Below are 13,353 nucleotides of genomic sequence, written 5' to 3' on the forward strand. Positions count from 1 at the left end.
GGATCACCTCCCTTGGCTCCGTCCTCTTCCTCATGTACTTCTTGCCCTCACTGCGGCTTATCCTTGGTTAGATGTCGGATGGACATCCTCGGACGCATTGACTCCCGTCTTCCGGAGTTATTCTTGCTGCTCTTGGAGGGCGCCACTATCCCACCACTGCCACCAACTGTGAAGAGGGGGTATTGCACCCCCTCAGTAGAGTGTGTTGCGATGATGTAAGATTACGATGATGATAATAGCACCTGACCAGTGAACATCCAATGAGGGATAATGACAGCACCTCCATTGTTTGGTGTTAAATTTAGATGGTTCTGGTCTGTGAAGTCATCATCTGTGTCAGAATGGCTTCACAGAGCTCAGCAGGAGACACTGAGATGAATTCAAACAACACAGTGTTTGGTCCGACTTTAGCACAGCGGCACAGTAAGTTCATTATCGTGCAGGTGCTGGTGGTGATTTTTCTCTGCATCAACTTGTTGCTGATCGTGACCTTTTTTAAAAACCAGTCTTTCTACACAACTGCTCGCTACATCCTCTTTGCTGTGACGTTACTGTCGGACAGTTTCTTGTTCTTAGTGTCCGACCTTCTTTTCATCTTCGCCGTTTTTCAAGTCACCATGTGGGTATCGTTGTGCAGCGTCATCTGCATCATTATGGGCTTGTACCTCATCGTCACACCGGTCACTCTCACAGCGATGACGCTGGAGCGATACGTGGCCATTTGTATGCCCCTACGTCACACAGAGTTGTGCTCCACACGCAACACTCTACACGTCATCCTCGTCATTCACGGTCTCAGCTCTGTGCCCTATGCCGTCATATTTATCAACTTTTTTGCTTCAGCATCTCTTGACTTTTACTATCAATACAGGATGTGCTATGTGGAGATTTTAATTGTGTATAAATGGCAGGATCACGTCAGGTCAGCTGTGTTTCAGTTCTACTTCCTCATCATGTGTCTCATCATCATGTTGTGCTACGTTAAAATAATGAAAGTGGCCAGAACTGCGTCAGAAGATGATAAAATATCGAGCAAAGGACTCAAGACAGTGACTCTTCATGCTTTCCAGCTGCTCCTCTGTCTCATCCAGTTTTGGTATCCTTTAATAGCGTCCAGTCTAATTCATATTGATTTCACTGACTTACAACATGTCCGTTTCTTCAGCTACATAGTGTTTAATCTTTCACCACGGTGTCTTAGTCCTCTCATTTATGGCCTCAGGGATGAAATGTTTTTCACTGCAATGAAAAAATGCCTCTCCTGTGGCTTGTGTGACAGACAATAAAAACATTTAAATTTTTTCACGTTATGGTAATCTATTTGCTGTTATATTTTGTTAGATAATCAGCTGCATGTAAAACTACCATTAATGGACGACTATATACAGTAGGAGGTTTTAAAACTGACATTAAACACCACAACCATCTACTTAACTACAGTGTGTAATATACTGTGTACAAATTGAGATTTTGTCTGCTGCTTTAGGAAATGACTGACAGACCTGATACAACTTTTATAATGGGCTGAAATTTAACCTTTAACCTAATGCTTTTGTCTACTACTGACTGAAATTCAAGGGCCAATTTATAGTACAAATATTTACATTGAGAAAAGCAAATTTCTTGTCAAGCTTGTTGTCTATTTTTGTTTGATGTTACGTGTGTAAGGGGGTGGGGTGAAAGGTCAGTGGGCTTTGGGGCTAAAAATGAGGAGCCGAACTTATACAAAAAGTACATTTACTTTGCCACATGAAACTTGTTACTTGGAGATGACAAAACAATTCTGAATTGGCATTATTTCAACATGCTAACGTCCTCTTTACTCAACAGAACACTGTGGTGTTTTATGTTAAAAGGGTCTGGTGTCGAACAAGGAAGCTGTGAGACGCAATGTAATTCCCAACATGTAATTTAATGAAAAAGGGCAGCAATGATTAATTGATTAATCATTTACTATTTCGGCAACATTTTGGTTTCATCATTGGTTACATCTTTCAGTTTTTAAAGTTTGAGGAAAACATCTGTATTAAAATTGTACAACCATTGTGCAAACATAGAAGGACTGGTACTTTTCTTAGTTTCCCAGTTAGCTAAATTTGCCCCAGAGGATGGTGTCAGTTAACATAGGAGACTAGCGACAGTTAGCCTCCTTATTGTCTTGAAATACAATGAACCTGACATACCCAGTGGAAATGAACTATGTGATTGTTGTTCACTTTGATACCGGGAATCAAAGAAGAACAGCTGAGCACCCATTATTACCTGCTGCTTGTAAGACTGTCTCACGTTAGGTCTGAGCTAGCTTCCTGTTGATGCAGAGTACAGTGTCTGTCCACAGAGTAACCCGCCTGCTACTGAAACCTACTGGTATAATTAAATACTGTCCTCAAGTTCAAGTCAGGAACCAAGTCTTTTGAGGTTAAGTCTTGAGTCCCCATCTCTGTTAGTTGCAACCCTAAAATTGAAGTTTCTACATAAAATCATAAGTAACAAAAGTAAAAACCCTGTTGTTTCGTAGTTATAATGGACAATAGACATCATGCCAGAAAGTGTCTTTAATGTTGGGAGTTTGAGTAAACAAGTTATTGGTATGTACCATAGCCTGCAAACAAGTTTTGTCTCGGTTAGCACACAAACATAACATTCGGTAACATTAGTTAGTTTTGAGCTACAAGGGCTAGTCTAGTTTTTTTTAAATCTAGCCCTACAAATACAACGTAGGAAATCTGACCACCAACCTCATGGTTTATACTTATACCACTGAGGCGTTCTTGAGCCATGGTGGATCTGAGGTTAGAATTGTCATTTATTTTACTTAAGGTTAATTTATTTTTATGTCGAAGTATTGTTGAAGATACAGAGTGATGGCAAAAACTGTTGAAAAAATAGATGGACACTATAATGTTGGCGCCCCTCACTAGATGGCGCCTGTGAAGAGGGGGTACTGCACCCCAGATTCACACACGGGATGGGACGCCACAAAGTGCAAAAAACAGGACACAGCTTCGAGGGTTCAAGTGAAAAAATGGTGCTGGTTTATTGCCAAGTGCGCACGTGCACAAAAAATAATAACAAAAAAAAACCGAATAAAGAAAATACTTGGAAATCACAAAAATCAAACCAGCCCTTCATAGGCAAAACAAAACTCCCTTGGAGAGGCACGAAAAAGGCAACCTCGCAGCAAGCTGACCTACAGCCATATGAAAGCACTCTCTCTTACCCCGTCTCCCCACTAGCTTTAAATAAGCCCACCAATCAGCTACTCATTGGGAGAACTCACTCGGATAGGTAACACCTCTCCAAGTACAATCATTATAATAGCCATAGACAATAGAGTTAACACCATAATATCCCCTCATAATACCTATAAATATCCATACATATTTCCCCCTTCAAACATACGCTTTAAATACATCACATCAGCAATAATAATGATACACAGAAGTATTCACATCAACTCACACCCACCCCCGCCCCCCCGCCATTAGCAAACACCAGTTGTCCTGTCCTGGGACAGAATAAAGAATCTGCTTCCACTGTGGCTCGCGTTTCCACCCGGACCAATTTGCGGACGGACCGGGGAGACCGGCAGTTGACTCGTGTGTGTGGTGTTGCGTTTGGAAAACTAGAGAAAGTATTGTTAACTAAATGGAATATGTAACTGAACCAGTGGGTAACTCACTGTGCGCTGTGTTAAGTAAATAAATGCCGTTGCTTGAACCGACGTGTTTTGTGGTTGTTTGTGGCCGTTAGCTTCGCTTAATATGTTGATAAACGTGCTACGAAACCCGGCTTGGAAATGCCGCCCGTGGACAACGCTGCTATGTGTCGCAGGCTCCGGACTAGATGGTAGGCTCTGGGAAAACGAGACCCTCGCTTTTCACAGTGCCCTAGGCAAGCGCCTATGTTGCCTGTAGGAAAGACCGCCACTGTGAAGCAAGTGCAGGGAAATGATCCTTGTCGATCTGTCGACTATCTGAGCTCTCCGGAGCCTCTGCTAACTGCCTTTCCATCTGCACCAGCTCACGTTACAACGTTTGCCGGTCATGGCTGATCGCGTAAAAATCAGCCAATTCCGGTCACCAGCCCGATCAATCGGTGCATCCTTAGTTTTTATGCTTTATGTGGTCCACAGGCCGTGTCCTAAAGCCTGTCCTCACTCAAACTTGTTGTGTTCAGTAGAGTGTGTTGCGATGATGTAAGATTACGATGATGATAATAGCACCTGACCTGTGAACATCCAATGAGGGATAATGACAGCACCTCCATTGTTTGGTGTTAAATTTAGATGGTTCTGGTCTGTGAAGTCATCATCTGTGTCAGAATGGCTTCACAGAGCTCAGCAGGAGACACTGAGATGAATTCAAACAACACAGTGTTTGGTCCGACTTTAGCACAGCGGCACAGTAAGGTCATTATCGTGCAGGTGCTGGTGGTGATTTTTCTCTGCATCAACTTGTTGCTGATCGTGACCTTTTTTAAAAACCAGTCTTTCTACACAACTGCTCGCTACATCCTCTTTGCTGTGACGTTACTGTCGGACAGTTTCTTGTTCTTAGTGTCCGACCTTCTTTTCATCTTCGCCGTTTTTCAAGTCACCATGTGGGTATCGTTGTGCAGCGTCATCTGCATCATTATGGGCTTGTACCTCATCGTCACACCGGTCACTCTCACAGCGATGACGCTGGAGCGATACGTGGCCATTTGTATGCCCTTACGTCACACAGAGTTGTGCTCCACACGCAACACTCTACACGTCATCCTCGTCATTCACGGCCTCAGCTCTGTGCCCTATGCCGTCGTTCTTTTCACCTTCTTTGCTTCAGCATCTCTTGACTTTTACTATCAATACAGGATATGCTCTGTGGAGATTTTAATTGTGTATAAATGGCAGGATCACGTCAGGTCAGCTGTGTTTCAGTTCTACTTCCTCATCATGTGTCTCATCATCATGTTGTGCTACGTTAAAGTAATGCAAGTGGCCAGAACTGCGTCAGACGATGATAAAATATCGAGCAAAGGACTCAAGACAGTGACTCTTCATGCTTTCCAGCTGCTCCTCTGTCTCATCCAGTTTTGGTATCCTTTAATAATGTCCAGTCTAATTCATATTGATTTCACTGACTTACAACATGTCCGTTTTTTCAGCTACATAATGTTTAATCTTGCACCGCGGTGTCTTAGTCCTCTCATTTATGGCCTCAGGGATGAAATGTTTTTCACTGCAATGAAAAAATGCCTCTCCTGTGGCTTGTGTGACAGACAATAAAAACATTAACATTTTTTTATGTTTCCTTTAGTCATTTATTTCCTGTTAGATTTTGTTAGATTATCAGCTGCATGTAAAACTACCATTAATGGACGGTTAAATCCAGTAGGAGGTCGTAAAACTGCCATTAAACACCACAACCATCTACTTAACTATGTAATATACTGTGTACTAATTGAGATTTTGTCTGCTGCTTTAGGAAATGCCTGACAGACCTGATATAAACAGATTATATAACTTTTATAATGGGCTGAAATTTAACCTTTAACCTAATGATTTTGTGTGCTACTGACTGAAATTCAAGGGCCAATTTATAGTACAAATATTTACATTGAGAAAAGCAAATTTCCTGTCAAGCTTGTTGTCTCTTTTTGTTTGATGTTACGTGTGTAAGGGGGTGGGGTGCTGTGAAAGGTCAGTGGGCTTTGGGGCTAAAAATGAGGAGCCTAACTTACACAAAAAGTACATTTACTTTGCCACATGAAACTTGTTACTTGGAGATGACAAAACAAGTCTGAAGTGGCATTATTTCAACATGCTAATGTCCTCTTTACTCAACAGAACACTGTAGTGTTTAAATCTTACGTTAAAAGGGTCTGGTGTCAAACAAGGAAGCTGTGAGACGCAATGTAATTCCCAACATGTAATAAGATGAAAAGGGGCAGCAATGATTAATTGATTAATCATTTACTTTATTTTGGCAACATTTTGGTTTCATCATCGGTTACATCTTTCAGTTTTAAAAGTTTGAGGAAAACATCTGTATTAAAATTGTGCAACCATTGTGCAAACATAGAAGGACTGGTACTTTTCTTAGTTTCCCAGTGAGCTAAATTTGCCCCAGAGGATGGTGTCAGTTAACATAGGAGACTAGCGACAGTTAGCCTCCTTATTTTCTTACATTTAACAGGCTGAAATACAATGAACCTGACATACACAGTTGAAAAGAACTATGTGATTGTTGTTCACTTTGATACCTGGAATCAAAGAATATTACACACAATTTTACCTTTCAAATGGGTACATAATGCTACATCGCTGGGTACGAAGGTATTACACACGATATGAATGAATAACAGATACAAATGACAAATAAAGGTTTCACTGTTCATGAACACATTGTCCTTGATGACGCAGTGGCACCCTTTACCGAAACACACATGGGGTCTTGATCCTTTTTCCGAAAACACACCACCAGCCTCTCGTGGAGGATGGTGGAGGGGGGGGTCTTGATCCTTTTACCGAAACACACCACATAATGGGGATTTCTGGCCGGATCCAGAAACCATCATGTGGTGGGAAATCTATTTCTGCTCCTCCACTGGTAACAGAACCACCAGCCTCCTGACATCTCTGTGAAGGATGGTGGAGGGACAGTTCTCCTTCTCTTTGCCTTTCTTACTTTGTCCCCTGAAAACTGGACAACTTTGGCACATTCTCACTTTCACATCTCGTACTTCGCCTTTCACATCAGGATGGGCCTCCGCAACTTGACCGAGCCTAAGCTGGCCTCTCAGTGCATTCTGGTCAGCCACCCACACTAAGCCTCCCACTGTGATGTTCCTTGCGGGTGCGTGCCACTTCTGTCGAACGAAGAGGCCCGGGCCCGCCAGCTGACTCCACCACTTCCAGAACTTGTCGACCTCGTTCTGGACCGCTCTCAGGCACACAACGGGGTAAGTCAGGTATTCGAACCCTCAAGAGTCCCCGCTAGGCCCAGCACGGCCAAGCAGAAGGGAGTTGGGAGTGATGACTCCTACAGTCTCGTCTTGTACCTGGACTCTCGCGCCGATTGGTCCTTTGTTTGACAGATTAGCGGCCAGGTAGAGGAGAGTCTGGAACTCCAGTGCTGTCAGGTGACTTTCCACCCCGATGTTGCTCAACGCTCTCGAGTGTACGGACTGCTGCTTCAGTCTGCTTCAGACTGCTTCAGTCCCAGCGGCGGTTGCTTTCTTCTGGACTTGATCCTTGTCGATGTTGTTCAGGAATTCTTAAGAGTTCCTTTAAAACTGGTTTGACGCCCACAAAGTTGGTCCCTTGTTCTGACCAAAGTTTTCTTGGGTGACCCCTGAGAGCCTTGAAGCACTGGTACGCCTTGAGGAATCCATCCGTCGACAGATCTTCCACAATGTCAGCACGCTTTGCTCTCGAAGCCATGCAACTGAATACCGCGCCCCGGATTTCATCTTTATTCCTCGTCTCACAGTGTCTCTGATGACGTAGCGGGATGACGTAGGGGGATCTTGGAATGCAGTTTCAAGTTTGGTCACTGTCAGTACTACCTCCCACTTTGCTGGAATAGGGGCTCTCCCTATACGAGCAACCCACTTCTTTACAGCCTTTCGGGCATAACTGACCCCTCCACAGAGCTTAGCTAGAGGGCTGTACCTTTTCAGACCCACTTGGACTATGAGTGCGGCTCCCCACAGTGTCTCATCTTTCTTGGTCTCAACAGGGATCGATTTTTTCACCAGTTTTCACCAAGGTCCCCTGCAGCTCTGCAGTTTGGGTCTTTTCAGAGCTCAGCTCCCTGCTGAGCTCAGACATCTCGGCCCTCAGTTTACTCTGCTCCTCTACCTTCTTGACATTGACTTCCATTACTTTCTGTAACTCTGTCACTTGACCCTTCAGTTTCTTCTGCTCCACTTCAAAGGACTCTGTGGGACCCGCTTGCGCCTGGATACTCTCCCAATCAGCCTTCTCGTCCTCGGAGATCTTAGGCAAGCTTATCGGTGTGATCTTTGCTTTGGGTTGGGCCCACTGAGTGCTGTCTCCTCCCGTGACTGTACCGAAGTTGCTGGTGGGCACAGTGCTCCGTCCCATACTGAAGTGGACAGAAGTAGTGTGAAGTCCTGGCATACTAGTGAGGGTTGGAGGTCGAGCAAAACATGACACGACATTAGGTCTACAGTTAGGTTGTTGAGGCTGTGGAGGAGGAGGTAACACATGCAGTACTCTGCCTGTCAACAAATGGAGAAACAATAGCTGAGTGGGTGTGAACAGGAGGGATGGTATTAACACGGGTTACTGGTCAGATATGCCCATTTACCCGTTCGTTATCCCGGCGGCACGCCCACTTATCCATCAATGCCTCCTTTTCATCTTCTAATGCCAAAAGGAGTGTCCATTTCTCTCTTCCGTATGGCCAATAGCCTTTCCAAGCATATACAGGCTCTCTCAGTCTATTAAACTTTGGATCCAGTTGTCTTCCTGTGGCATCTTTCTGACTCCACGGCAGAATATTTTCTCTCCAGAGTGCCTCAACCTGATCGAAAGCCGAATTGAACTGTCACGAGGGATTCTTTCTCCTGCTTAGCATCCTTGAACCACAGTATTTCCATAGTCTCACGGTACCTTTGCACAATGGTGTCCCTTGTTGCTAGGGCATTGCTCAGTTCACTGTTATCGTCCGTTGGGTCTATCTGTCCCAGTTCTTCTATATATTTATTGCTGGCATCGACGAAAACATCGTAGTCGTTTTCCAACCCTGCCAACTCTTGCGATGATTTTTCTGCCGCTAGACGACCAGCGTTGACATTAAGGCGGTTAAAACGCGTTGTTAGGCTCCGCTGTGCATTTGATCGCTTTCGTTGTAGGTCTTCCACGTCTGGCTTGTCGTCTGCCATTCTTCTTCTTTGAACTCTGACTCACTCTGGGATTGGAATTGTTCAAAGGATTTGACTCTCTGATTCGTTGCCAATGACTAAGGGTTCAAAGGGTTCAGTTCTTTGCAAACGACATGTCTACGAATGGCACACGAATGTCCACGCCTCAAGCTGTCGATGTCACAATGTCACAGTCTGTGAGGCTCTTCGCCCAGAAGAGCTTCGTATTCCTTGTGCAATCTTCACAGCCTTTCTCTCGGCTGCGGCACTTCCTTTAATCCGTTAGCCCTTTGCTCCGACCCTCCATTTTAGTGATTCCTTTAATCCTTCAACAGCCCCGTTAGCTCTTTGCTCCGGCTCCTCCGTTTAGTGATTCACTTTAATCCTTCAACGGCCCCGTTAGCTCTTTGCTCCGGCTTCTCCGTTGAGTGATTCACGACTGATTCACTAAACCAGCGTCCCCGGCTCGCCGGTCCTAGTACTTCACGATTGGCGTCCTCCGCTCGGCAGTCCGTACTCCACTGATGCGGCGCCGACAGCGGTTTTACAACTGTCCAGATTTCTGCTGGCTGATCCGAAAGGGAAACCAGAATAAGTACGGCGGGCACAACTCGACTGTCTTTCTGAAGGTTTATTCCATATACACAGTTAAACAGCAGTTAGGCGGCAGTCAGTTATTAGTTAGAAGTTAGTCAGTTAGTTAGACAGCATCTTGTTAGCTACTAACTAGTTAGTTAGACATTAGTCAGGTTGTAAAACTGACAAGTCGTACAAGTTCTGATGATAGATAGATTTACAAAGCCACTTACAAAGGCACATACGAAGGTAATATATAACAAAACATGGCTTTGACAATGCACCTTAAAGGCACTTTAAAGGCAACAGTGCATTGATACCAATTACAACAATGAACAGATAAATAGAATGAAAGATAAATAGCTTTTCCTGCTAGAGAGTTCTACAATACCCTAAACTAAAATATTCTCTGGCATCAAAGAGATTTTCTAACGTAACTCAGTATCGCTGTGTATTGACAAGCGTACAATAATGGCAATATAACAATAGTTGATGATGGCTCTTAGTGTATGTGTGGTTTTTACAACAGTTGAATCTCTGGCACAAACATGCTGTGTCTGTTGATACTGATAACGTATCACAGTCTAATTTTAATTTTAACCATGTGGTCCTGAGCTACAAGTTTTAGTGTTCAATATCTAGCCCTGCACAGGCTCTGTCTGGAAACCCGTCTTCACTCATACTTGTGTTGTTGTCACGTTCAGCGTAGATTTGTGACGATGTAAGATCGTGATGTCACAAAATAAATAAATATAAACAATAAAACTGTGAAGCAGTAAAATGATGTTATAAGTTAATTATTGGTGGGATTTTCACCTTCATCTTCACACCTGACCTGTGGACAGCCAATGAGGGATCATGACAACACTGCATTGCTCGGTGTTATATTTACATCATCTGTGTCAGAAAGGCTGCACAGAGCTCAGCAGGAGACTCAGCTGCACAAAACTACAGCATCTCATCACTGGAGAAACCTGCTCCACACTGGATCTGAACTTTGATTATTACACTTTTTGACAGTTCTCTCAAAGAACAACATGAATTCAAACAACTCAGTGTTTGGTCAGACTTTAGCGCAGGTGCACAGTAAGTTTATTATCGTGCAGGTGCTGGTGGTGATTTTTCTCTGCGTCAACTTGTTGCTGATCGTGACCTTCTTTAAAAATGAATGTTTCTACACAACTATTCGCTACATCCTCTTTGCTGTGACGTTACTGTCGGACAGTTTCCTGTTCTTAGCGTCTGACTTTATTTTCATCTTTAACATTTTCCGAGTCACCATGCAGGTTTCGTTGTGCAGCGTCAGCTGCATCATTATGGGCTTGTACCTCATCGTCACACCGGTGACTCTCACAGTGATGACGCTGGAGCGCTACGTGGCCATTTGTATGCCCCTACGTCACGCGGAGCTGTGCTCCACACACAGCAGTGTACACGTCATCCTCGTCATTCACGGCCTCAGCTCTGTGCCCTATGCCGTCATTTTTATCACCTTCTTTGCTTCAGCATCTGTTGACTTTTTCTATCAATATAGGACATGCATTGTGGAGATTTTCATTTTGTATAAATGGCAGGATCACATCAGGTCAGCTGTGTTTCAGTTCTACTTCCTCATCATGTGTCTCATCATCATGCTGTGCTACATTAAAATAATGAACGTGGCCAGAACTGCGTCAGGAGATGATAAAATATCCTCCAGGAAAGGACTCAGGACGGTGACTCTTCATGCTTTCCAGCTGCTCCTCTGTCTCATCCAGTTTTGGTATCCTTTAATAACGTCCAGTCTAATTAATATTGATTTCACTGACTTACAACATGTCCGTTTTTTTTGCTACATAATGTTTAATCTTGCACCGCGGTGTCTTAGTCCTCTCATTTATGGCCTCAGGGATGAAATGTTTCTCCATGCACTGAGAAAATGTCTCTCCTGTGGCTTGTGTGACAGAAAATAATGGTTGCTTTAATTATTTACTTGTCTTATTCTGTTAGATAATCTGCTTCATTTAAAATTCTGTATATGGACGGTTAAATACATGTAGTAAAACTGCCAATAAACACCACAACTATCTACCTAATTATGTAATATACTGTGTACATAAGATTTGCTGCTTTAGGGAATGACTGACAGACCTGATATAAACCGATTATATAACTGTTATAATGGCCTGAAATTGAACCTCTATGCCACTTGAATTAATCTATGTCCATCTTGTCAAGGTTGTCAACTGTTTTTCTTTTATGTAATGTGTGTAAATGGGATGGGGTGCTTTGAAAGGTCAGTGGGGTTAACCGGCTAAAATTGAGAAGCCTAACTTACACAAAAAGTCCATTACCGTTGCCACACGACACTAGTCATTATTTGGAGATGACAAAACAAGTTTTAATAGGCATTATGTCAACGTGGTACCTTCCTCTTCACTCAACAGAACACTGTGGCGTTTAAATATTACGTTTAAAGGGTCTGGTATCGAGCAAGGAAGCCGTGAGACGCAATGTAATTCCCACCGTGTAATAAAATTAAATAGGGCAGCAATGATTAAATGAATAATCCTTTATTTACTAGATATTATAATAATCTTTAACTATTGTTATTGATATTTGTTCTTAAAATGTGGATATTTCCTGCAACAGTTTGGTTTTAGTGTTTTGCACCACAAGAAACATAATGTTTGTCCGTGGCTGTATAGCCCACGAGGATAGAGGCTGTTAACCCCGGAGACTAGCGATATTTGTCCTGCTCATTTTCTTTAACAGGTTTAAACACAATGAACCTGACATACACAGTGTACAGTGATTGTTCACTTTAAAACTCTTCTGGAATAAAACAAAAATCACGGTCACGTTATGCCCAAGCTGACTTCCTCTAGAGTACAGCATCAGAGCACAGAGTAACCAACCCGCTACTGAAACCTACTGGTATAATTAAATACCGTCTGAAGTCACTTTTCCACACTAACATTACAGCTCACATTGTACAGCTAAGCTAACCACAATAAAAACCTATTTGCACTCTTGAATGCACCATAAATTGGTCCATGAGTATTCCAAGACACTGAAGACATATTCTGATACGACTCAATTTTGCTGTGTAGTGTATTACGTGTTATATATTATACTATACGTATTAATAAATCACATAAACACATACAGTATAACACATGATACCACACAGAATTATTTGTTGTACGTTATACTGTACGTGTTATTGGTCAAGGTTTATGAAACATAATAATGAACCACATATGGTGTTATATGTTATACTGTTCGTTATTGATGAAGGTTTTATTAAATGTAATGGCATGGGGAAGCCTAATGTTGGACAACTGTATGTTATGTCCAGGATTAATAATTTTATTTTCGATAACAACTTGGGGAAGTGAAACGGGAATCATCATTATTGTTCGAGGGAGAATTGCGACTGAATCCATTGCCTTGCAGTGAGGTTTACTCCACATTGGTAACTAACTATTTTGTGAAGAGGAGGAACTCTGCATTTGCTTCACATTGACCTTTTAATATTAAAAGTGTGACAGAGAATCTTAGCAGTATCCTGATACATTAAATGAATCATGTAGTGAATAAAAAATGTTTTAAATTTCCCTGAAACTAATGTCACAGAGTCTAAATCTGTTGGTATATTTCCTTACCTGGACATAATCATCTCTGAACAGACACCCATCGCTATAGGGAGCCAGGCCGCCCCAAAGTGCCCCATTTGAGGCACAGATCTCTTAAAAAAAAATTACTTTAATTTATATTTTATATTATCATATCAGCTAAATAAATCACTTGATATGTTGCATTCTTTGTCATTAAAACATTAAAAATATGTCAATAAAATCAGAAGAGAGCTTCCCCCGTGTGTATAAAGTATAAAGCTAGTTTGAGTGTTGAGTTTTTTGT

At 42.6% G+C, this 13,353-nt stretch overlaps 2 protein-coding genes across 2 annotated transcripts; both read left to right on the plus strand.

Annotated features, from left to right (window-relative positions):
* The first annotated feature begins 4,278 nt into the window (after window positions 1–4,278).
* On the plus strand, window positions 4,279–5,283 carry LOC122773110 (odorant receptor 131-2-like). The gene has a single exon (XM_044031508.1). It carries the CDS (start codon window positions 4,289–4,291, stop codon window positions 5,267–5,269), a length of 981 nt encoding a protein of 326 aa, XP_043887443.1. The 5' UTR covers window positions 4,279–4,288; the 3' UTR covers window positions 5,270–5,283.
* Window positions 5,284–10,278: 4,995 nt separating this feature from the next.
* LOC122773721 (odorant receptor 131-2-like) lies at window positions 10,279–13,142 on the plus strand. The gene has a single exon (XM_044032603.1). It carries the CDS (start codon window positions 10,488–10,490, stop codon window positions 11,400–11,402), a length of 915 nt encoding a protein of 304 aa, XP_043888538.1. The 5' UTR covers window positions 10,279–10,487; the 3' UTR covers window positions 11,403–13,142.
* Window positions 13,143–13,353: the final 211 nt, after the last annotated feature.

This window comes from Solea senegalensis, linkage group LG8 (assembly GCF_019176455.1).
Source record: "Solea senegalensis isolate Sse05_10M linkage group LG8, IFAPA_SoseM_1, whole genome shotgun sequence".
In the NCBI taxonomy this organism is placed as follows: domain Eukaryota; kingdom Metazoa; phylum Chordata; class Actinopteri; order Pleuronectiformes; family Soleidae; genus Solea; species Solea senegalensis.

What these genes read in the sequence shown, in the direction of transcription:
- LOC122773721 (XM_044032603.1), top strand. Translation starts at nt 10,488, where the DNA reads ATGAATTCAAACAACTCAGTGTTTGGTCAGACTTTAGCGCAGGTGCAC.
- LOC122773110 (XM_044031508.1), top strand. Translation starts at nt 4,289, where the DNA reads ATGGTTCTGGTCTGTGAAGTCATCATCTGTGTCAGAATGGCTTCACAG.